Genomic DNA, 26,523 nt, shown 5'->3' with positions numbered 1-26,523 from the left:
ATCCCAGATTCTATGGTAGCATGAAGACGTAGAAGCCTTCCTTGAGTGTAAGAGAGTATTGACCACTGCTTCTGAAAGGCCTAATTGTTGAAGTCTTTCTTTTTCAAGACCCACACCCCCAATTTGAGGCGTTCCGGATGAGGATGGGATATTGGACCCTGCGTTAGCAGATCCTTCAATATAGGCAGGGGCCGAGGCTGTTCCTGGCTCAGCGTTGACAGTAGGGGAAACCACGGCCTTCGAGGCCAAATCGGGATTACGGCAATAACGGTTTTCCCTTCTGCCCAAACTTTTCTCAGGAACCTGGGTATCATGGGTAGGGGAGGGAACGCATACCCCAGATCGAACGACCAAGGAAGAGATAGAGCATCCTGGCCCAGTGCCTGACTCTCTGGGTGGAGGGAGTAGTAATTCTCCACCTGGCGATTCCTGAACGAGGCCATCAGGTCGATCTGGGGCATGCCCCACCGACGGGTGATCCAAGCAAAAACTGACTGGTGAAGTTTCCATTCTCCCGGGAGAATTTCTGATCTGCTGAGAAAATCCGCCGCTACGTTCTCCGAGCCTGGGAGATAGATAGCCTTCAGTCCCTGGAGATAGGTCATGGCCATCACCATTAGAGGAGCTAGCTCTTTTAAGAGCCGCTTGCTCCTTGTGCCTCCCTGGTTGTTTATATAAGAGGCCACCGCTCAGTTGTCCGTCTTGATCAACACCCAGGAATTCCTGATCTTTGGAAGGAACACCTGAATGGCCTTGGAAACAGCTCGCAGTTCTCTTAGGTTCGAGTGGAGCCGACTTTCTTCTCGACTCCACCACCCCTGAGTCCATGAGGAATCGAGGTGGGCACCCCAACCAGAAGAACTGGCATCCGTCGTAATGACGGTCCACGGAGGTTCTTCCAAGGGAAAACCCTTTGCTAGGTTCTTCCCGTTCCTCCACCAGTCCAACTGTCTTCTTACTGGCAGGGGCAGAGAAATTTCCTGATCCCAATCCGTTTTTTCTCTGTCGAACTGGAGAAGAAAACAACTCTGTACAGGGCGAAACTTCCATTGTGCCCACTTCACCAAACCTATCGTAGACGTCAAAGAACCCAGGAGACTCATGACTTCCCTTGCCGAGGCCTTTTCGAGAACCTGGAGCTTCTTGACTTTGTCTTGTAACTTCATGACCCTCTCTGGAGACAAAAACACATGAGCAGAAATGGTATTTATCACCGCTCCGAGGAACACGATGGTCTGAGATGGAATCAGGGAGCTTTTTTCTATGTTGAGAAGCCACCCGTGATCTTGCAGGATGTTCATTGCCATTAATGTATGATGCTCCACTATTCCTTGCGAAGGCCCTACGATGAGTATGTCGTCCAGGTAATGGAATATCTCGATACCTCTCATCCTTATGATGGCAATCAGAGAGACAAGGACCTTCGAGAAAGTCCTTGGCGCTAAGCTGAGACCAAACGGAAGCCCTCGGAACTGGAAATGTCTTCCTAAAGCCCAGAACCGAAGGAACTGCATGTGATTGCTGTTTACAGGGATTTGGTAGTAGGCGTCTTTTAAGTCTATGGAGGTCATCCAATCTCCTGGTTTTACGCACTTTAGGATAGTTTGTAAGGATTCCATTTTGAATGTCCTTACGTCTAGAAAGGCGTTCACTCCTTTTAGGTTCAGGATGAGACGCCACTTTCCCTGGGGCTTTGGGGCCAAAAATACAGTGGAATACATCCCCTGGAATCTTTCGTGAGAAGGGACTTCCTCCAACACCTTCTGTTCCAACAGAGTGGAAATGCAAGTCCTCATGGCCCTTCGTTTGACACCTTCTGACACTTTTGATTTTCTGAAATGGGCAGCACGTGGACGAGAGGAAAATTCTATCCTGTAGCCTTCTTTTATGATTGAGGTGACCCACTCGTCTGTGACATTTGCGGCCCACACCGGGTAAAAGAACTGCAGTCTTCCACCCACCGTACCCAGATGGGCCCGAGGACCTTCAGAAGGTCTTCCCGGAGGTCCTGGCACCTCTACCTCTGGAAGCCTTATTGGAAGAGGAGTGAGAGAAGGACTTCCACGAAGAGTTCCTGGAATACTCCCTTCCGGGCTTGTAGCTTCTACTGTCCCGAAAGGACCGATCCTTAAATCGCCTGGTTTTCCAGGAGGAGGAAAAACCCTTTCTGCTGACTTGTGGAAGAAACGCTTTTTTCCCATCAGCCGCTTTCTGAATGGCATCCTCCAGGATCTTACCAAACAGGAGGTCCCCTTGGAACGGTAGACCACACAAGGACGCTTTGGAGGCATAGTCCGCCCCCCAGGAATGAAGCCATAAAGCCCTTCTGGAGGCCACCGATAGGGCCATACTTTTGGCAATCATGCGAGTGATGTCCAGGGAGGCTTCAGAGCAAAATTCAGTAGCAAGGCACAAATCCTTGAGACTTCCCAGGAGATGTTCTCTACGGACACCTTGATCAATATCTTCCTCCAAATTAGCGAGCCAAACTCGTAAGGCCCTGGAGAGAGTGGTCAGCGCCACTGCCGGATGAAGGGCGGAGCCTAGCGCCAGATAGGCTTTAATTAGGTCACCATCCATACGCTTTTCCATAGGTTCTCTTAAGTATGCCATGGAGTCTATAGGAAGCGTGGTCTTTTTAGCCATATGGATCACTGCGGCATCGACCTTGGGAACCGAATTCCAAAGGCAGCAGTCCATGGTAGAATAAGGATAAGTCCTTGCGAACTTGTTTTTCAAGGTGGACTTCCTCTCCGGCTTATTCCACTCCTGAAGCATCATGTCCTTTATAGAGGAATGCACTGGGAACGTTGGTCTATTAGGTTTCAAATCCTCGAAGAACCTGTCAGCCTCTCTCAATTCAGACTTCTCTTCCGTGAGGCTAAGAGTGTCTCTGAGGAGGGTAATAAGCCGATCCACAGATTTAGAGTCCAGAGACCTGGAGGCATAGTCAGCCTCCTCCTCCCCCTCATCAGAGACCTCCCACAGGTCCGGATCCTCCTCAGAGCTGGAAGACTGAGGTTCCGCTCTGCGTCTCTTAGGAGGGCCGTCACATCCCGTGGTAGACTTAAAGCCCTCAGCAATTGCACGGGAAATCCAAAGCTTAAGGTCGTCCTGCGGTGAAGTCTTACTGGGGACATTAGCCGCTTCCGACAAGCATTCCCTGCAGAGGTTCCTTCCAGGTGGAGCAGGTGATGAACAATTGATGCATCTGTTGGTCTTTTCTCTGGATTTTCTCGCTGGAGAATCCAACTGTTTGCTGGGGCTGAAATAAAGCCATATATAACATATATTACAGGCTCAGCATGGCACTCTTTTAACAACCCCCCCTGAACAAAATAAATGGCTCACCTATGTTTTCTAGAGAGGGATCTAGCAGAGGCAGAGGGAGAATCCATACTATAAAAGGAACAAAGGCAAAATCAGAAACACATTCCTAATAAGTCCAAAAGTGCAACTGGAAAGCAAACCCAAAGCCCCCAGCAAAAACCATGGAAACAGGCAATCCTACCTCATAACGGCAGAAAACACACTCCAGGCAGCCAGGAGACAGCACAGAAGGAGAACTGGCGAAATTCAGACCGAAAATCAGAAGTTCCGAACAGCTGACAGGCAAGTGTCAGTATTCCCCTGTTTAAATACCTCTGCGCCCGGTCCGCGCATGCGCAGAGCGCTGGAACGCACGCCATGCGTTCCAAGCCTCGCGGCCGGCGCGAGGCACTTCCGGGTTCGGCAATTCCGCGGCTGGAACGCACACCTCGGCAAAACAGCAACGCTGGCCGAGGAAGAGCTGAACACAGCCCCTACAAGGACAGCAACTCCCAGAAAGCCCTCAGGGGCAACCCAGGGCGTGCAGGCAAGAAAACACAACTCCCAATAGAACACAACAGCACCCTTCATTAGGCAGACAGCAGTATGGATCCCCAAAGCACTGCCAGCAAGGTAAGGGGGGGGATTTCAACCCCAATTACTAGGGGCACTTCCAGAACAAGGGGACATTTTTAAGGATAACCAACCCCAGGAAGCTTAGAACAGTGTCTCCCTCAAACACTAGATATACATCCCACGCAGCAGTTCAGTACTTACTCTGAACCTGACCCAGTTAGTCCTGCTCATGCAGGCTGTTTACTGGGTCCTTCAAATGAAGAGAGGCTGAACTTCATTTGGAACGAACCCACGACAAACGCAGGAAGGTGGCCATAAAATAAAAACCAAAAAGTCCTGTAGAACTTGCTAAGGACAGGAAAAAAGACTGTGGTGTAAGGGGAGGAGGGACTCTTTATACCTATCAGTCTAATTAATTAATCTAATTAATTCCTGTCCTGTGACTGCTAAGGGAGGAGCTACCCATAAGTGATGCTGCCATGATTAGCCAGGAATACACAGTGATTAACTCCTTAAGGACAGAGGCAATTGTACAAGTTCTGAATCTAAAAAAATGTGAATGTCATAAAATGGTTGGCTTTTGCTGCGATAAAATACACATATTTGTATGCTGTCATGTCCCTCAAGTACAACGATGCCCCACCATGTACAGGTTTTATGGTGTTTTGGAAAGTTAAAGGGGCAAATATAGTACTTGCCAATTTCAGTTTTCACACATTGAAATTCATCAGATTGGTTTCCTGGGCCCATGTTGCCTTTGAGACCATATGGCATCTCAGGAATAAAAATTACCCCCATCATGGCATACCATTTGCAAAAGTAGACAACCCAGCGTATTCAAAATGGGGCATGTCCAGTCTTTTTAGCAGCCACAAATCCTGGTCAAAGTTATTGTTCATATTTGTTTTTTTATATATGTTTTACATAACTGCAATTTCACTGATATCATTGTCATTATACATTTTAGTGCATGAAAATACTCACTTTTGTGTTCAGCAATGTCTTATGAGTACAATAGTACTCCCCATGTGCAGGCTTTATGGCGTTTTGGAAAGTTACAGTGTCAAATATAAATCTTGCAAATCAAATTCTCTAGTATTTATGCTTTGCCGTTATGAAGTATGGTAATATATAAATCTATTCTGTATATATAGTTAATACATTGCTAAACACAAATACACACACCAGTCAAGCCATATTGAGTGTGTGTATTTGTGTTTAGCAATGTATTAACTATCCACTTACTTCAGGTGGAGGGGGTTTTCATCCACACTTTTTTCCCCACCACAACTCTGTTGGTATGTATGTGTATTGGTTAATACTTTCCTATGGGGAGATCCTAATGCGAGCGTGGCCATTGCCGTACATGCGCATTAGGTCTCTCCCGCTGGCTGACGTCAGTGGGGGAGGAGTGTGGGCTTGTTTCCTTGGCACTATAATATCCATTTGAGCTGATAACACTTTGTATTTTGTAGTTTTAAGACTTGGGATGTCTGTGATATGAAAAAAAAACATTATGAACAACATACGAAAAGTATGAACAACAATAGCTAAACACTCCAGTAATACACAAAGCATTTGATAGGTGTTAATCGCATTAATGTGCTGTATTTTTTGCACAAATAATACGTTTTGCAGAAACCTGCAGCAGAGACCTGGCCCCCCAGCCATCTCTCCCACATAGCAGACAGAATTCCCAATTAGTGTATGTATGCAAGGCTTAAAATTTCAAGTATTCAAGTCCTCATAGAATAACAAACTCACCAGGATGTGGATTCTACTCACTAGGGCTAAATCTACACTCGCCAATTGCTAGTGGTGAATGGGAATTTTGAGAACTGTTAAGGATTTCACTCCTTGTCTCATTCTGGCGCAGAGAGATGTGCGCACTGGGCATATGCCCGCATATCCTCTTGGAGTCATCAGACCAGTGGGGAACCTTTATTTAAAATTCTCCTTCTTGTCATGATCATAACATTACTATGCCACCCATGAAGGAGAACATAATATAAAACAATTTGAAAGCAAAGTGTCTTTTTTATGCTGCAAATATAAATATTGTGATAGAATGACGTGTTCTTACAACTCTTGAGCCTTCTTTTCTTTGTTCTAAATTAACTGCAGTCTTAAAAGGGCACAATCCATGCCACATCCATTATTTAAAGGGACACTATAGTCACCTGAACAACTTCAGCTTAATGAGGTTGTTCAGGTGAGTGCTACAGCTACCCGGAGCCTTTTTCTTGTAAGCACTGTATTTTCTGAGAAAATGCAGTGTTTACATTGGAAGCTTGGAACACCTCTTGTTGCAGTCAATCAGACGGCCACCAGAGGGACTTCCGAGTTCAGAGGCCCTAAAAAGGCCTCTCGTCCGATGCATTCTGGGTGAATGCATCAGACGGGCTATCAGCACACAAAGCACTGTGAACGCGCTTTGTGTGCTGACAGCCTGTCAGCACTGCTGTGGGCGTGGCTTCAGCTGACAGCTTCAGCTTCAGCTGACAGCTGAAGCCCGAACCCACAGGGGCGCTTACGGTCCACAATAGTGGTTGAAGGGGGGGGGAGACCTACTCTCCTCCCCCCCCCCCGGCCCCCACCGCTGTGCGGCGGGTGGGGGCCCTAAAATTATCAATAAGGGGGGGACCTATTGTCCCCCCCGGCCCCCACCCCTGAGCGGTGGGTGGGGGCCCTAAAATTATCGATAAGGGGGGGGGGGGACCTACTGTACCCCCCCCGGCCCCCACCCCTGTGCGGCGGGTGGGGGCCCTAAAATTATCAATAAGGGGGGGGACCTACTGTCCCCCCCCCCGGCCCCCACCCCTGTGCGGCGGGTGGGGGCCCTAAAATTATCAATAAGGGGGGGACCTACTGTCCCCCCCGGCCCCCACCCCTGTGCGGCGGGTGGGGGCCCTAAAATTATCAATAAGGGGGGACCTACTGTCCCCCCCGGCCCCCACCCCTGAGCGGTGGGTGGGGGCCCTAAATACAAAGGGGGGGGACCCTAGTTAACCCTCCCCCCCCAAAAAAAAAAAAATATCTCCCTACCTACCCCCCTCACCCTAAAAATAATGAGGGGGGGAACATTAACTAAAAACCTGTAAAAAGAAAAAAAAAAGAGCTAAAAAAAAACTTACCATTCGATGTTTTCTTTCTTCTAAAATCTTCTTTCTTCAGCCCAAAAAAGGCCAAATAAAAATCCATAATAACCGACGCAATTAAAAAAAAAAAAAAAAAAACCGAGCGCAAAAAAAAATAATCCATCTTCACCCATGGAGGGCTCCGCGCAGACTGAGCTCCGCAGGGCGGGGGAAGGCTTATAAAGCCTTGCCCCGCCCTGCAATTATGCTAAGAACACTCTGATTGGTGGGTTTAAGCCAATCAGAGTGCTCTGTGTCATTTTACAAGCGTGGGAAAGTTCTTTGGAATTTTCCCACGCTTGTAAAATGACACAGAGCACTGTGATTGGATGGATTTCAAGCCATCCAATCACAGTGCTCTGTGTCATTTTACAAGCGTGGGAAAGTTCTTTGGAATTTTCCCACGCTTGTAAAATGACACAGAGCACTGTGATTGGATGGATTTCAAGCCATCCAATCACAGTGCTCTTTGTCATTTTACAAGCGTGGGAAAGTTCTTTGGAATTTTCCCACGCTTGTAAAATGACACAGAGCACTGTGATTGGATGGATTTCAAGCCATCCAATCACAGTGCTCTGTGTAATTTTACAAGCCTGGGAAAGTTCTTTGGAATTTTCCCACGCTTGTAAAATGACACAGAGCACTGTGATTGGATGGATTTCAAGCCATCCAATCACAGTGCTCTTTGTCATTTTACAAGCGTGGGAAAGTTCTTTGGAATTTTCCCACGCTTGTAAAATGACACAGAGCACTGTGATTGGATGGCTTGAAATCCATCCAATCACAGTGCTCTGTGTCATTTTACAAGCGTGGTAAAATTCCAAAGAACTTTCCCACGCTTGTAAAATGACACAGAGCACTCTGATTGGCTTAAACCCACCAATCAGAGTGTTCTTAGCATAATTGCAGGGCGGGGCAAGGCTTTATAAGCCTTCCCCCGCCCTGCGGAGCTCAGTCTGCGCGGAGCCCTCCATGGGTGAAGATGGATTATTTTTTTTTGCGCTCGTTTTTTTTTTTTTTTTTTTTTAATTGCGTCGGTTATTATGGATTTTTATTTGGCCTTTTTTGGGCTGAAGAAAGAAGATTTTAGAAGAAAGAAAACATCGAATGGTAAGTTTTTTTTTAGCTCTTTTTTTTTTTTTTTACAGGTTTTTAGTTAATGTTCCCCCCCTCATTATTTTTAGGGTGAGGGGGGTAGGTAGGGAGATATTTTTTTTGGGGGGGGGGGGGAGGGTTAACTAGGGTCCCCCCCCTTTGTATTTAGGGCCCCCACCCACCGCTCAGGGGTGGGGGCCGGGGGGGACAGTAGGTCCCCCCCTTATTGATAATTTTAGGGCCCCCACCCGCCGCACAGGGGTGGGGGCCGGGGGGGACAGTAGGTCCCCCCCCTTATTGATAATTGTAGGGCCCCCACCCGCCGCTCAGGGGTGGGGGCCGGGGGGGGGCAGTAAGTCCCCCCCCTCATTGATAATTTTAGGGCCCCCACCCGCCGCACAGGGGTGGGGGCCGGGGGGGACAGTAGGTCCCCCCCTTATTGATAATTGTAGGGCCCCCACCCGCCGCTCAGGGGTGGGGGCCGGGGGGGGGCAGTAAGTCCCCCCCCTCATTTATAATTTTAGGGCCCCCACCCGCCGCACAGGGGTGGGGGCCGGGGGGGACAGTAGGTCCCCCCCTTATTGATAATTGTAGGGCCCCCACCCGCCGCTCAGGGGTGGGGGCCGGGGGGGGGCAGTAAGTCCCCCCCCTCATTTATAATTTTAGGGCCCCCACCCGCCGCACAGGGGTGGGGGCCGGGGGGGACAGTAGGTCCCCCCCTTATTGATAATTGTAGGGCCCCCACCCGCCGCTCAGGGGTGGGGGCCGGGGGGGGGGCAGTAAGTCCCCCCCCTCATTGATAATTTTAGGGCCCCCACCCGCCACACAGGGGTGGGGGCCGGGGGGGACAGTAGGTCCCCCCCCTTATTGATAATTGTAGGGCCCCCACCCGCCGCACAGGGGTGGGGGCCGGGGGGGACAGTAGGTCCCCCCCTCATTGATCATTTTAGGGCCCCCACCCGCCGCTCAGGGGTGGGGGCCGGGGGGGGCAGTAGGTCCCCCCCCTCATTGATAATTTTAGGGCCCCCACCCGCCGCACAGGGGTGGGGGCCGGGGGGGGACAGTAGGTCCCCCCCCTTATTGATAATTTTAGAAAGCGAGCTGAGCTGTCAGTCAGACAGCTCAGCTCGCGAACGCGCATTCCGCGCACATGCGCGGTAAAGCGCTCAGGTTCTTCATAGGGCGGCATTCAATGCCGCTCTATGAAGAACGCGATTGGTGCAGCGCGAAGCCGTCCCATTGGGCCCCGCGATTTCGTCATTTTGACGAAAAAGGGGGCGCGGCCGAGCGGGGAGCTCGGCGCTGGAACGGAGGTAAGTTTTTAATATAAAAACACCGTTTTTTTTTTTTTAATGAATGAAAGTTCATATAAAAGCAAGAAGGAAGGCTGGGGGACCTGTCTTTCTTGCTTTTATATGGTGACTATAGAGTCCCTTTAACATGGATATCTCTGAAACTTTTATCTTTTTTCTTCCACAGGGATATGCAAAACAGTGATATGCAGTATATGCACAAAGTATGATTTTAAATGGCAATAGACTATATTGATGTTTTCAAATGTAAAACGATTTGATACAATCACGAATTAAAGAAATGATAGGTTCCATTTCCTTTTTAAAATGGAGGCTAATTAAACAAATTAAAAAAACTAAACTGAATTACTGTATCCAAATCAGCTTCAGACCTAAAAATATATGGTATACAATTGTAATGAGCTTTAATCACTTATGCATATTCTTATACAGAGAACCAATTTCTTTAGTCCAAACTATACTAATATGAAACAACATGCTATCATTATATAAAATGTATTAACCATAGATGCACATATATTTTTAGCAAACAAATGTAGTGTGGATCTTGCAAGATAAGAAGTGATATAACAGACTGTGCTTAACTGCTAAAAATATATTTTGGAAGTACTCCTATTGCTGAAATTAAATGTTAATTGAATCATATGTCCTTATTCAAATGTTCTTAAAAAAAACTCAGTGACATGCTGCCTCCAAACAACACGTGGCTTTTAGTTCCAAAATTACAAGTTTGTGTTGAATGGAAGGTTATTTTGGATGACATTATCACAGCTGCATTAAACCCCCTTCTCATTCTAAGCATTGCAAAACACTGTTATTACTCATTAGCCATTATAAAGAACAAAAATATAAATAAAAAAAGCAAGCATTTTATCTACGGCACTTGAGAATATTAATGTTTAAAAATAAATGTTAACACAAACATACTTTGAAGAAACAGTGCATTGTTTGTGTTTTATTAGATAGCATGTTTAACCCCTTAAGGACCAAACTTCTGGAATAAAAGGGAATCATGACATGTCACACATGTCATGTGTCCTTAAGGGGTTAAAGAATAACATAATTGTATTGCTGAAAATAAAAGATTGCTTGCAATAGTTAATCTTTGCATTCTATTTTGTACCTTACCTCTGCTGCATGGGGAATGACATCCTTACGTCTTTTTTGGTCAGAAGCATTACATATCTCACCGAAGACAATAAGGGTAACTGGGGTTCATATATCACGTAACACTCCAGTTGCCATAACAACTAACATATAAATGAAGTTGTTATGGTGTCACAAGGCCACCGGGTGAGTTCTTACCATAACTGGTGAAACTGTTCTTGACTAATTTATCCCCAAATCCTGCATGCAGTGCCAGATCTTCAGTTGCCTGGCAGCATCTGTTTTTTTTAATTAAGTTTCAGGAACCGTGGAGTGTTGCTGAGCAGGGGTGCTGCTGATTGGCTAGAGTGGTCAGCGGACACTCTAAGCCAATCAGTAGCTCTCCATTTAAAGGTATGTACACTGACTTCAGAATTTCCCTTTTGTGCCACACTTTTTCAGCCAATCTTAATCTTCATGCTGTTTGCAAGAGAAGCCCTGCAGATAGCACATCAAATAATTTACTTTATTTGGTTTCTAGTTCAGAAGTGTTTTCATTTCTGAAAAGGCATGAATAAGGTTACTTGTCCGATAAGATGTGCTGTTATGCAAGTAATTTTTGCTCATGTGAATCCTACTTGTGCACGATTTTGTACAGTACTACTTTCCTGTCATGAACAAGGGAATTATTAAAATTAATTAGATAGAGGAAGTTATAGACCAGAAATCCCTTGCACAATTAATTATGCAAGCACTGTATAGAGATGGTTCGTCAACTGCCATTTAAAAAATTATTTGAATGTACCTGAAAGTATTAGAAAAGAAAAGTATGGACTAATAGGTGGCAGATGTGAAAACAAACTGCCTACCCAAAAAGGCCTAGTATCTAAATATAAAAAGCTCCTCTGTAAATGTCTAGTATAGAGCTAGTGCAGAGAGGGCTTAAAAAACAAAAAAAATCTTTAATAAACCCTCATAAGGGATAAACTCAAAACAAAACAAACATAAATCAATAAAATAGGATTTAATCGATGGTTGTAACAGATCTAAGATAGTGAGTCACTGCAGTAGATACAAAGTTAAATGCAAAATTGCTAAATATTGTTACACTGCTAGTGATCAAACAAATTAGATACAGTAGTAATAGGGTACTAAGTAGTCCTTAGATACACAATCTCTAAATAACAGGACAAATACCCCAAACGCAGAGAAAGTAGAGACAAAGCCTGAAAAGCTATACGATAAACCAAAAGATGCAATAGTGGAAAAAATCAGTGCACCTAATCAAACCTATAGTTCTATAGGAGATTTGGGGGAAAGGAGTCCCTAGTATAGTAATAATCATAGGCTAGTATATAAACCTCTGTCTAGTATAAACGCCAAAGAAATCCTAGATAAAATTATCCACAAAAGATGAACGCTCAACGCGCGTTTCGGCGAAACAAGTCGCCTTTCTCAAGAGCAGTTTGCACCGTGGATAGGCGCCTCTTTTTAAATGTGCTGAAGCTCCACCCCTAGCCGTGACATAGGTAAGTCTCGGCGAATCATCAGGCTCCATGAGATAAGTGGGCGGGGGAGCCAATACACCTCCGTGGATAGTTAAGGGGATTTAACCCTCACACGCCCGGGATTTAGCAGGACATTTCACTCGCATGTAAGCTGAATAGGGCTGTGACCAAACGAGAAAAGGTCACACACTTAGAGGTAACAGCTGCAGGTATAGCGAGGAATATATCTCGCACAGATAAACTGGGTGTATTGGAGCTGTGACCAGGAGAAAATCGGTCACATGTTTATTAGTATCAGCACAAGAATACCCAAGTACAAAATAAATAATAGATGCAAAATGAATGTTGGTACATCTTAATCAGTAACATATAGTGAAACACATACTGTTAACCAACATCACTTATTATCGAATTACAGCCGGACAGGGGTGAAATTAACCCTAGACATGCCAGTCAATGATCTAAATAGTGTATTGAGCATATCTTAAAGAGGCAGCATATAATGTAGAAAAGTAAGAATGAGTGTAAACGAATAGATGGAACATATATAAGTATGCCCCATCCTACTACTCCAAACAAGGAGGGAAATTAATTATTAATTCTTAGAGGATTTTTGTAAAGAATTGTGATGACATGGCCAGAAAATGGAGGAGTACTCCATTAAACGTATCAAGGCATAAAGATAATGATGTGGTGACAATAGGCAATAAATATTGCCATATTATGAGGACTATAAAGGTGAATATAGATGTTAGGCGTAGACTTGCTAGGCCTTTTTGGGTAGGCAGTTTGTTTTCACATCTGCCACCTATTAGTCCATACTTTATTTATTTAGGGGTTAAGCCCCTTAGTATCTAGCAACCACTACATCTCTGGTGGATGGACTTGTTCCATTTTCAGCCAGCGTTGTCCTTTCCTACCTGAAAGTATTGTTTCTCTGAATATTTTCTACGTTTTCTAAAATTTGTCTTTAATGTTTAGACTTTTAATTATATGCTTGCTGGTACAAAAAGAAATAACAGTAATACACAAAATTTATTTTAATTCTCACCAAAGATTGTGTTTAAATTGAGAAATAATTTAGGACATTGCTTTAAATTCAACAAATTTCTGTAGAATACTTTAGGTGGAACTAACATAAGCAGTGCAGAATATAAAAAGATTCAATGGATTGCTATCATCATGCTTTTTGGTCTCTAAAATTAAATTTGAAAGCACATCAAGCATAGCAAAATCGATGATGAAACAAAATGTAGAAATGACAGGGAAGAAGTCAGACAATGTCTTTAAAATCTGAGACTTTAAAGTAGAGTAAAAACAATTCCTTAAAAAAATATTAACTTATGTATACAAAAATTATGAGAGAGATATGGCATTACATAAACACTATAGCTTTAGCCTTAGGGATACAAACTATAGCCTTAGGAATACAAACATGTTCTCCTTGCTGTTTAGTTGCTTGGATCCCTTAAAATTAAAATAAAACAAAAAAAGGGCTTTACTTACCTGTATCCAAGCTCTGTGACTCATTCGCTTTGCTGCCCATTCCTCCTCCTGTGATGTCTTCCAGCGAGTATCACTTCTTTCATTTCTTGTCAAATCCAATGCTTCTCATATTGAAGCACTGGGAATAAGAAGTGTGTGTGCAGCACTCATACAATTAAATATTTCTCGTAGAAATCCCTATGATCAGCATTTAATTATGCTCAATGCCGAAAGTCACATAACCAATTCAAACATGGTTACGAGTACAGAAGTGCCTCAAGTATCTGGTCTGTCAAGAAAACAGACACTAAAGGTGTGTGTAACCCTGTAATCAAAACATAGCCGTATCTACTTAATAGCAATATTTTATATTGCAGGGCTGACACAACAGGCGTACTGCACCCAGACCACTTCATTGACATGAAGTGGTCTGGTTGCCTTTAGTGTCCCTTTAATTGACACATATATGGCAATGTTTGACTGCAGGTAGGAGTTAGCAATGAAAACGATGTCTAAGGGAAGATATGTGCCTTTTATTAATTATTTTGACAATATCAAGGAAGAAAGAAACGTGAATGCAAAGGCAACCCAGGAGAGGGAGAAAGATAATGTGGGAAGAGAACACCAGAGAGACAGATTGGAGAGAAAAGACAGGGAAGCTATGTTATTTTTTAAAAGAAAATAAAGACATCATTTATTTAATCATTATTGCCAAAGTTGCTCAAGCTTTTTGCTCATAATTGATGTAAACTTATAGGAACAATTGGATTTAAATAGTAACTCATTCAAGAACAAATTGATTTACATGAAGTTTAGTATTTCACCTCCACGGTTCTCAGTTATTTCAAAACTGGTTAAAAAATAATTAGTAGAAGCCCTTCGGGGGAACTTTACCAACCACACACACAGAAAACGAAGAAAACAATGCTGAAATGCAAAATTATATTCAGTTTCTTTATATACTACAAAACAATGGTTTGCTTTTTGAAAATACCATTCCCTCTTGATTATTCAATTCAGCACTGAGCAATAATATGTTTCCTTTGCTTTTAACAGTGTTAGATACCGTATAGAGTACATCCTTCTATGTGGGCGAAATGGACACATTCAGAGTAGGATTCTCTTAGCAGAGTAAGGGTTTATTCTGCTTACCGAATAGCAATTTCACAACATACTTCAATGGAGGACTTGCAAAGGGCCTATTCATTACGCAGAGATTAGGAACTGTCCATGAAGATATGAAGATGTGAATATTTTTTTAAACCTGTACAGTAACTAGAGATATTTTAACACATTTTCCAATTGTAAGTTTACTTGTGCAGGCTCCTGTTTACTTCTTGTTTCTATCAGCATTACTTTTTATGTAAATAATTATTTTATATCTCTTTTGTATAACTGTAAAGTGTTGTGGAATTTGTTGGTATTATATTAACGGTAACAGTAATAAAAATATTGATAATAATATACATTATTGTGATTCAATTATAATACTTACCTATAAGAAGCATATCTGAGAACATGCTCAGGTTTTCCTGGGAGGACAAAGATGCACATGTAATTAGCTGACATTATAATAATCTCTAATCAAGCCCAGTTACATTAAGTTATGCCAGTTCCCTGTTCAGATCTGCCTCTGTGCTGGTACCAGTTCTGTCCATTTTCAGAAACATTTTGGAATCTAATCTTTTTTTAAAAAAAAAACTTTTCATGATTAGTTTCATACAGAGTGCAATAATTAGTAAAAGTAAAAACTAGATTATGTAGTTTTTTACATGTTGAATAATGTATCTACCAGGTTCTTTCTAACCCATCACAACTAACTTTACTATTAATCTAACTCACTGTAACTAGTCTGCACCATGTCTGACATGAAAACAATCATACTTGTTTTTTGCTAAATTAAGAAATAGGCTACCACATATATAAACACATATCAAGAATAGAAAAATTAAATAAAAATATAAATAAATACTAACACAAGTAGTGCTAATAGCTTTTTGATGTGTATAGATAAAAAAATTGTCCTCACCAAACACAAAGTAACACATTATATGTTGGATATGATTTCAATTGTGTGTTAGATTTAATTTTGGAATGTATTAAACATGTAGGTTCCTGAAACAATGTGCAATGAACTGTAAAATAAAACCTAGAAATTCAAAACTCTGCAAACCTTGTTCTCACATTTATCATACTTCTCTCTATCATGATATTAAAGAATCACTATAGGGTCAGGAACACAAGCATGTATTCCTGACCCTATAGGGTTAAAACCACCATCTAGCCCCCCTGGTCACCTCATGCCTCCCTAAAAATAGCAAAATTTTACTTGTACTCAAGTCTGGAGCTTCCAATCACAATTGATGAATTGAATCAATGAATCTCTATGAGGAAAATTTAGTGTCTGCATGCAGAGGGAGGAGATACTGAATGTTTGGATGCATTTTAGGCAGCCATGACCCAGGAAGGATCTCTAACAACCATCTGAGGAGTGGCCTGTGAAGTTATCACTAGGCTGTAATGTAAACACTGCATTTTCTCTGAAAAGACAGTACTTACAGCAAAAAGCCTGAAGGTAATGATTCTACTCACCAGAACAAATTCAATAAGTGAGCTGTCAAATTCAATAAGTGAGCTGTCAATAAGTGAGCTGTCAATGTAAGAAAAATTTTAAAAACCCACTTCATTAAGTCTTTTTTTTTTTCACTTCCATTATAGGACAGTCTGAATCCCATCTTCTAACATAGTGCTTAGTTCTTAGCAACCATATATTTAACTATACATCGAAATCCCTATGTTTTTCAACAAAACCAGCTGAATTTCTTGTAACCTTCTATCAATCGAATTACTTGTATCCTGAGCCTGAATATAGTTGATAAAGTTGAAGGATGGTGTCTGACCACACATTTTTTTTTTTTTAAATATAATTCTTTACTTTTGTGTGCATAAGATTAACAGACATTTTTTTTTTTCAATGCCACAACAGCATTGGCAAGAAAGATCAATTAGACAAGACATATTATTTACATGGCATTTGAGTATACTGCTCAATTTGTTTTGGTGTGTGTGTAGTATAGAGTACAGGCTAAGCATAACATGTCTAGCAGAACTATTGAGAGACAAATACTACGCTATGCAAAGTAATAGACATGGTGAAAAGTGAGTTAAAGTAGGATGTAAAGCATGTTTATGTTAGTGTGCAACTTGTATCCAGGCATGCAGTGGTAGTGTATGGCATCAGTCTGCTGCCTTTGAGAGTAGGTATACTTAACAAAAATTAATTTGAATGCAGCTAGTAACTAAACAGTGGTAATAGGGATCAGCATTATTTATGAGCATAGCACATCACTTGGGTAGTAATACTACAGAGTGGTAGCCCTTAAAACAGGAATATATATGGGAGATTTGCTGATCCGTCACAGATCCGTTTAACCAATGCCCCTGGGTGGCAGGCAAATGTCCCAGACCTGTTGCATGAGGCGTCTTAAAGTCCAGGAGGAGGTCGATGGAGCAGCAGGCTGAAGTGTGGAGATGAGCCGTCTTGCATTGCTGACTTCACAGCCTCTCGGGAAGTTACAGGAAGTGACCTCTGCTTATGCACGCCCGATGGTGGGCTGTGGTAGGCACGAGAGATGAGGAGTCGCTCTGGATGTTTCCGACATCTTTGGGCGTGCCTGGAGCTGTCTTTCTTCTCCAGGGTAGCAGCGGAAGCCTCTTAGGTAGGCGAGTGGGTAGTCATTGTGAGACATGTTGGTGAGTGTGAGGGGTTTTGCCTGGAGGTATGCCACTCACCTCCCGACCGCTGGCATTTGTTGGCTGAGGAAGTGGTATGGGCTAGCGGGTCTCAAGGGTTGCCCAGAAGCATTCAAAAATGTCCTCCAGCCACTGCAGCGACTGCTCCACAGAGTAACCCCTGTTTAGTACAGGCTGTGTTTGCTGGAGCACATGAGGTGATTGCTCATCTGCCATCTTGGGAGAGAGGATTGCAGGCACAGCTTACTCTGGTACAAGTTGGAGCTGCATAGGTGCTTTTTCAGGTCAGTAGGACCGGGATGACCCCCGTTGGTCCAAAAGAGGGGGGGATTCGGTCGAGATAATGAGGTCTCTTAGGGCTGAGGGCTCAATATTGCAGAACGGGAGTGCAGCCGCTTCCCCGTCCGACCGCTTGGTAGGCCTCAACGGGATCCGCCGGGCAGATAAGTTTTGGGCGTTCTATGGAAGCCAACAATGAACTCCCAGGGTTGTTTGGGGGATAAACAGTCCATAGATTAAGCAGATTGGGGTGTTGGGAGTTAGTCAGCTCAAGAAACTCTCATGTCAGGCTAGGAGCTCAGGCGATGTGCGCCTGCTGGTCAGGCCCCGCTCCCCACATTTTACATTTTAATAAATAAAACTCTTAACCTTTTGATATTGGTGTTTTAATTATTCAGGTTAGATCCGTTATGCAAAATAGTTTCTCCTAAAAGTGCAATAGAACATTAATTGAAACTCAACATTTATAAAATAATAACTTTCAATAAAAATCTACTAGAGCTCATACAACTAAAGTGTTTATCAAGCCATCTGTCAGGATTACAAGTTGATCCAACACACAGTACTGTGTCACACCTAGGACTAAGGATAATGTATAACCGGACCTTAGAATGGCCGGACCTAACGTCTCCAAGAATAGTCAAAATACTTCCCGAGGTCAGGGACACAGAATCAGACACAAAGATGAGGGAAAGAAAAAAGTCAAGGATAACAGATATCAGGGATGTCAAAACAAAGCCAAGGTCAAATACCAGAAAATCAAGATCAGGAACGCACTCTTGGATAACCATAGGCACAAAACCATGACCGGGCAATGAGCAAGAGGAGAGTTGGGTTTAAATACCCCTCCTGTGGATCCGATTGGCTGTAAGCGGCCTTTGATCCCAAAGGCAATTACCAGGTTTCCATGTGCATGATTGCTGCTCAGCACAAACCCTCCTGTGGATTTGATTGGCCATGACCGGCCTTTGACCCCAAAAGTAATTACCAGGTTTCCATGTGCATGATTGCTGCTCGGCACAACTTTTCCTGTCAGGACGGTAATGTTGCTCGTCACAACTTTTCCTGTCAGGTCAGTAAATGCCATTAACCACATTTTTATGTGCGGATGAATACATGATACCATCATAATTACACATCATTAATAAATAAATGAATCTGCCATGGAAGAAACTGGTAGACCAAATAGTTCACAGTCACCATTGACTTGGTTTTAGGCAATTCAATTAGATGAAATTAATGCAGAAAAGGAATTGCCTACATTTCCACCACCTTCTCAGCAATTTCATTTGCGGCTTTGATATGGAAAACGTGAATCTAAAATCACTTGACTATATAAACCTGTTGTATATAAACATTTTATCAAAATGAGCAAGGATTGTGCAAGGGTTAGTAGTGCATCTTCCAGTAGTACTAAAGGGAAGCCACCAAACTTGGTTTTACCCTCATTTAGTCATCTGCATGATACGCAGACTATGTTATTTCAACCTCAGTACCAAATCTAAAGTCATTTTTATGTCTATAAATACAAATATAATGTTAGAGGTTAAAACATCACTTGGACACCATATTAATGCGTGTTTGTTCCTCAATTTCTAAAGTGACAAATAAACTAATAAAAACAAATACAAAATAAACCACTGTATTAAGCTCTATGCTGAAACTAAGAACCTCTATCATGCCTGCCTGTCAATAATTGTGTTGATTTTTCCACCTGTCAGTCATCACAGAAATAGCTTGGAGAGAAGAAGAGATGCAAAAATGTGGTATTCTGTTTCCACTCCTCCAATGTGTGTCCTAGCAGTACCACAATTTATCTGGATTGTAATGTCACTTGCTTAATTTTAAGGTTAACATAATTCATGTGTAATTTTTCAATGTTTTCGTCAAAAACTCGACATTTCAACAACAACAAAAAAACTGTTTGTTTTTTTTGGGCGGGGGGGGGGGTTAGCATTGTGGCCTTTTTTTAGAATTGCATATTGTTTCTTTCTATTCAAAATATTTAGTTTTATTCTATTGAATGAATTCATAAATGAAGAGCCTTTAGCAAATGCTAGAGAAAGTTGTAACTTAGGTCTTGCTTACAAGGCATTTATAAGGACAGTATATGACTCTGGAAATCAGGAACACTCTGACATGATGGTAATATTTCCCCAACGACAGTTTTCCTTCTGCAGTTTCATGTTGTTTTTTGGTGATTCCTTGCAATTTCTGTAATGAGATCCACCTACCTTTGTTGGTTTGTTTAATGTGTGTTAAATTAATGTTCTGATGTGAATCAATTATCTTCTACTAGCAGAATTCTAATGGTTGCAGCTCATTCTTTTCAGTTAATGTTCAGTTAATATCAGGTCTGTATTTAGTATATACTAATCATGTTTGGATAGCAGCATTTCTGACATAAATTTCTACGCCTATTAATTTCCAATGTTCAGTTTTGTCACTAATTTTGTTTTTCCAAATATTTTTATTGAAACAGATATTAAGATAGAAAAGGCAGTATAAAGGAAAAGCACTGTACAATACCCACGGCTTAAAACAGTAATATTAATAAGCAATCAAGAAGATATAAGTACCATATTAAATCCGATAAGCCTTCTGAAAATATTATTTAAATCTTGCTATCCCTGATTATATTTTATATATAATTTCTACTACCACAGAAGAAACAAAAAATAAATAAAATAATTACAAATACACCAGAAAACTGAGCAAAAGGTCAAAAACAGGTACAAAAATGTAGTTGAAAAGCCAAGCAAGGGCTAGAGTAAGAAATACATTCTTAGGACATTTTAGAATTAAAAAAAGGTGGAGAGCGGGATTAATGGTATGAAAAAAACGCTGTAAGACAATGTGATCCACTCATTGGAGCATCCAAAGGTCAACGGAGTTAAAACACCCGTAAAATACCTGTAATTCCTTAAATCAGATATTATACATGATCCAGGGAGGATCAGTACACAATCCAGCAATATAATGCTTTGTTGTGGACACCTAGAGTTCCTCTGAGTCTCGCAGTCATCTCCTTCAAAATCCAATTTTGTTAATTAACATTTCAAAACTAGGACAACAGAAATCTGTATGGCATTGTTTTTCAGCAGCAGACTGTAGTTTCAGTGATACAGGAGTGCCATTCAGGAGCACCAGGAAGGGGTCTGGTTTATTTATCCAGAAAATAGGACTGAGTAGCATGAAGACCTCATCCCAGAGTCTGATCATTTTCTTACATTGCCAGCACATGTTCCCTGAACAGCACATCCCTTAAATCAATATGGTAAAAAAATAGGGATAGATGTGTCTTGGATCAAGATACCACCTGGAACTACATTTGTATTGTCACTGTAAATTTTATATCATGTCATGCCTGACACATAATTATATTTTTCTGCTATAAATTTTGATGCAGTTGAAAGATTCTTTTTTTTAAATAAGTGATATCACTTTCATTATTCAGAATATAGTTACATAGTTACATAGATGAAAAGAGACTTGCGTCCATCAAGTTCAGCCTTCCTCACATTTGTTTTTTGCTGTTGATCCAAAAGAAGGCAAAAAAAAACCAGTTTGAAGCACAATTTTGCAACAAGCTAGGAAATAAAAACCTTCTTCACCCCAGAATGGCAGTCAGATTTATAATTGGATCAAGTAGTTATTACCCTACATTGAAAGATTATATCCTTGAATATTCTGTTTTTGCAAGTATGCATCTAGTACTGTTTGAACATCTGTATAGACTGTGATAAAAACCACTTCTTTAGGCAGAGAATTCCACATCCTTATTGTTCTTACAGTAAAAAAACCCTTTCCTTTGCCTTAGACGAAATCTTCTTTCTTCCAGTCTAAATGCATGACCTCGTGTCCTATGTAAAGTCCGGTTTGTGAATAGATTTCCACACAATGGTTTGTATTGGCCCCCGAATATATTTGTTTAATGTTATCATATCCCCTCTCAGGCGACGTTTTTCTAAACTAAATAGGTTTAACCCCTTAAGGACACATGACGTGTGTGACACGTCATGACTCCCTTTTATTTCAGAAGTTTGGTCCTTAAGGGGTTAAATGTGTTAATCTTTCTTCATAGCTGATATGTTCCATTCCTTTTATTAATTTTGCAGCCCGCTTCTGCACTTTTTCTAGTGCCATAATATCCTTGGTAGGTTTATATAGGTTTATTTAAGTTTTCTAGAAGGAACCTGAGCAGAATTAAAACAAATTCAGGGCTTTAAACAGCATGTATTAGATCAGCGCAGCAAACAACAAAACTGTCAGAACCAAGGATTCAATTACCCATAGCAGGATGCATTAACAGGGACAAACACTATTTCATTTCATAACTCTTTTCACTTCCAATATCTCCACCTACTGTCCAGTATGACAAACATGCTCATTAAATATGATAACTAATGTTGCTGCTCCAACAATAGCATGCTGTCAGAGTATTTAATAATTGACATCCAGACACGATTTTCCATAATTTTTATATATTTTGATATCATTTATATACACTTTTATATTATTTTTTTATAACACCTACCAGAATGAATATCACCAGATCATGGCAAATGTTTAAGAGAATATTAAAAGTGATCTATTCTATAAAAAGCTATTATATTGTTTGTAATATTGTTTTGAACAGAGCCTTAGTGGTTAGATCCCAACTCATGGTCAGGGCCCTTTTTACCTTTTGTATTGGTCTGTTTAGATTGTACTGTCTTTTCTACAATTGTACAGCCCTGCAGAATATGTTGGCGCTTTATAAATGCCAATAATAATAATAATAATAATAATAATAATAATCCAAGTCCCAATTTTCTGTTTTCATGAGATTAGATTAGTTGATACAACATCCTAAAACAATTGTATTATTCAGTTGACATAAATACAAGGGTTTAATTACTAAAGAGTACATTTTAATGAGTTGAAAAAAGAAAATGTACTCAAATTACTAGTTTGGGGTTTGGAACCAAACATTGCAATATTCTTGTAAATACACCTACCCTATTAATACTATTTGGTTAATTATTTGTAATAAATATTTTCGTTTTAGCATTTCAGGCTCTAAAAATGTAAGTTCTAATTCATTTATCTTTTCTTCACAATTGTTAAAAGCCTCAAATATCTCAGGGGTGAGTAACATCAAAGCTTTTGAAAGATCAATTTTTAGTAACACTTCAGTATTTTATTCAATAAAAAAGTAATTTATTACCATACTGAAAAAATAATAAAGCACTGTCACTTCAGATATGAGGCTTAGTATTCAAAAAGGGCAACACAACCCTAGGGTAATCAAGACAATTGATCAGATCATAGTGTTTCATTACTTGCTCATCATCTAACTCAAATCAGAAGGTTTATAGGAAAAGTTGGCATGCTGTAATTTTTTTTTCCATTTGTAGTTCTGCTGCACAGTAAATATTTTTTTTTCGAGACAAACCAACATCACAGGAGAAACTAGTTATGACAACTGATGACCACTGGTATCAGTGGCCAACGCCGTCACTTCCACAAAAACAACATATTAGGAGTTAGTGAGAAATTCTGCTCATAGTTTAAAATAGTATAGTGTGTGATTTAGATCAAGTAAATTCATGCTCTTTATTATGTTATTGATTTAGCAAATATTAGTTGCATCACATTTTATTGTTTTCCCATACAATTCTATAGATGTAATATTTTTCCTAATATTCTTTTTAACCTGTGACCTTTTATCTTTGTAGGTAACTTTTACTTAATCATCTCTGGGTAATTTCAATATTAGGAAGTTTTTAGGTTGATTTTGTTTTATGTTTGTTTTGGGTTTTTTAACAGATGAAGCCATTACGATGTTCAACCAGTGACTGTTTTAGAGGAAAGTTTGAAATTTCATTTTACCATTTAGCAAATATAACAAACCATATAAAATGATAGAAGGAACATAATAGAATAGGAATTGACAAATATACAGTTTTTTTTTTTTATTCTTTATTTTTGCGTGCAGGGAATTACATCTGATCTTACAGTGCCACAACAGCATCATCAAGCAGTACAGTGTCATGCAACATGAGACATTAGTATGGTAGGCTAGGTCATTGCACATTTTTAAATTAAAGTATAACTGGAGAAGCATAGCATATAAATCCTATAAATCAGGGTGCGACACAGTGCTAAAGGTAGCTGGAGATGGGGTAACTAGATTCTCAAAACGCCCTGGAAGCGTGCTGGTCATTTAATTAAAGGTGCATTGCCTCTGAGTGTCACCTGGATGTTGCCAGCTATGTTGGGGCGGTAGTAGAGGGGGCTAAACACATATATAAACATCACATTAACATTTCTCACTAGATTTGGTGACATACATAGTGTTTGTTTAGGTAATATATGGTAGGTCGCAAGCAAAATTAGGCGAAACAGTGGACAGGTCTTGTCTTTAACTTATATTAAGTATGTTCATTGCTTGTTAGGACAGGTGAGGTACATGTTTAGCTATGACACAATATAAAACAGCGCATAAAACAACATATGTTCTGTGCTAGAGCTCGAGGACTTTGAGTGTGATGCAAGCATGCCACTCCACTCCTATTATGGTGTAAAGTATAGCTATCAAGGTTGAGACAGGTATAAATGAAACAGCATGGGTAACATATCTTAGCTTAATAAGAAGTGTTCATAGCCACAGATGGCGTATAAGCTGCAGCTAGTGGGATTGCGCTACAGGAGTCCAGGAGGCTTGTTAGGCCAGCTCTGTTTAATGGTGTGAGTCCCGGGTCAGCCGATTCCAGTGCTCGGGAAGCACTGAGGGGCTGTGGTCGAATCGCTTGAGTGGGGGTGTGGTGAGGAAGCCCATTGGCCCTGGGCCCGTGTTGAGGTCTGTTTCTCTGGGTCATTGACCTGAGCTCCGACAAAGTCCAAGTCCTTCCCCATAAAGTGGTAGCGGAGTCGGATTGGGGTCTTGTGTTGCCACGTGAGTAGGGGCAGCATGCTGGCAGATGCCCCCTGGCCCTCCAGGGCGATGATGTGGCCTGGGCTAGCCGAGGTCTCTGTCCAGTCCTGTGCCCTGTAGGTGGCCTGACCCCTCACTCTGCCGAGTCGGCGGCTCCATGCGGCCGCATCTGTCCCTCTGTGGGTGGTGGTTGCGGCATTTGATCTTCGCTGGTGGCGAGGGGTTCGCTTGCGGCATGTGTGGTGCTTCGGGGTGAGTCCTTGGCCTCCCTTGCGTCTGGGTGGGCAATCTGTCTGAGCAGCAGGAGCTTGGGGATTAAGTGTGCTCATAGTGTGTCACTCTCCTGTCTCCCGCTCCTTTACCTCGTGGGTTGCTGAGGGTGGCGGTTGTGTCAGGCGCTGGTCTAATTTGGCTCAGAAGTCGTCGAATATCCTGTCCAGGCGTTTGAGCGCGTCTTCCACGTAGTTGCTGTCTCGTTGATAAGGTGCTGGTCCAGTCGACCAGGACGCGGCTGCCATTTTGTTCGTCCAGGTGCCATTCCCATCGGCACCTGGATGGATGACAAGTGGATGGATGACAGATGTGTGCTCTGGGTCGGTGGGGACCGGGATGACCCCCGCCGGTCCATAGGGGGGGAACGGGGTTTCACACTGGCATGTTCAGCTGGGTATATTGGTCGGGGAGCGGCCGTCTCCCTCACACCCTCCATGCTGGTAGGCCCCGGCCTCCGAGTTTGTGGGTCCAGTGAGTAACACCACATATTTGGTGTCTCCATATAGCTCACCCGGTCCTTTGTCGTTTGGGCTACAAATTAAGTCCGGTTATGGCCTTTGTCAGTGCGGATTACAAACGATTGTGCTTAGTAGTGCTGGAGCCCCAGACAAACACGTCTGCTCAGCTCTGCAGTCAGGCCCGCCCCAAATATACAGTTTTTTTTTATATAAACATAAATCTGGAATAGATTAATGTATGACTATAGCAGATAAAACAATATGCATTTTACAATTACTTTACACTAATGGTAATTTTAGGAGTTAATATTTTCATTTATTTTAAAGATATAAACCTATTTTGTCTAACTTTGTAGTATAATGAATGTGACAAAACATAAGCTACACATTTATAAGATAGGGTCAGTAGAACTCCAAAGTTCTCTTAATTCCATTTGTTGAAATTCATAATAAACCGATTAAAGACATAACATGTAAACTGGAAAGTCTCAGAATTTTTTTTAACTAATATTAAATACAATATGAGTTGCTAAAAATAGCATTTCTATCTTTTTCAGATGGGAACCCTTATTCGTGGTGGGTTGGAAAAGGCAATGAAAGACACAATTATTGGGGTGGCTCTGGCCCTGGAATTCAGAAGTGTGCTTGTGGTATTGAAAGGAACTGCAGCGATAGCAAATTCCACTGTAACTGTGATGCTGACCAAAGGCAATGGTAAGACATAAATAGACTACAGATGTATCCCTATTTTTGTATATATCTATCAAAATATAAATATGATACATGGTATGCAATGAAAGTAAAACATATCATATAGTCAGTGGGAGAAAGGTACCTAGGTCAGCGTCAATCAGAAACAAAAAGAAGAGACACAAGATCCAAAACCATGCTCACAAACTTAACATAAACCATAAAAAAATATTAAACGGAGCAAGAAATATTAAACAAGTAAACTCATTAAGAGTATAATTTTCTATCTATAAAGGCTTAAATCTAGCCACCACTCAGAATAAAACAGAGGCTAGTAAGTTTTTCTCTGTAGGTTGCAATTGTTGTAGGCATATTGTCCAAAGGAACTATAAAAATGATGGACATTTTCACTATTATGGTTCAGGAAACCACAGAAGTCCTTTACATATCCAATCTTTGTTATGAGTCTAAGAGGCCACAAAAAGGTCCAAAGTTGTACGTGCAAAGAATTGTGAGGGAACCACAAACATGTGGTAAGGCCATAAAGCCAGTAAATTGGAATGTACCGCATTGCTGGCAATGTCCCAGGAGTAGGAGCAAACCAGAATGTCCTTGCCATTGTTTATGCTTATTGTGACTTTT

At 41.6% G+C, this 26,523-nt stretch overlaps 1 protein-coding gene across 2 annotated transcripts in view; it reads left to right on the top strand.

Moving 5' to 3' along the window:
- CNTNAP2 (contactin associated protein 2) overlaps window positions 1–26,523 on the top strand; it is a 1,581,556-nt gene that overhangs the window by 1,331,858 nt on the left and 223,175 nt on the right. For both annotated transcript variants that reach the window (XM_063452116.1, XM_063452115.1), the window contains exon 14: window positions 25,749–25,905. In XM_063452116.1, the coding sequence (XP_063308186.1) occupies window positions 25,749–25,905 (157 nt within the window). The remainder of the gene's footprint in view (window positions 1–25,748; window positions 25,906–26,523) is intronic.

The sequence above is a fragment of the Pelobates fuscus genome, chromosome 4 (genome assembly GCF_036172605.1).
Source record: "Pelobates fuscus isolate aPelFus1 chromosome 4, aPelFus1.pri, whole genome shotgun sequence".
Lineage (NCBI taxonomy): Eukaryota > Metazoa > Chordata > Amphibia > Anura > Pelobatidae > Pelobates > Pelobates fuscus.
This window is presented reverse-complemented; position numbering and strand designations above follow the sequence as displayed.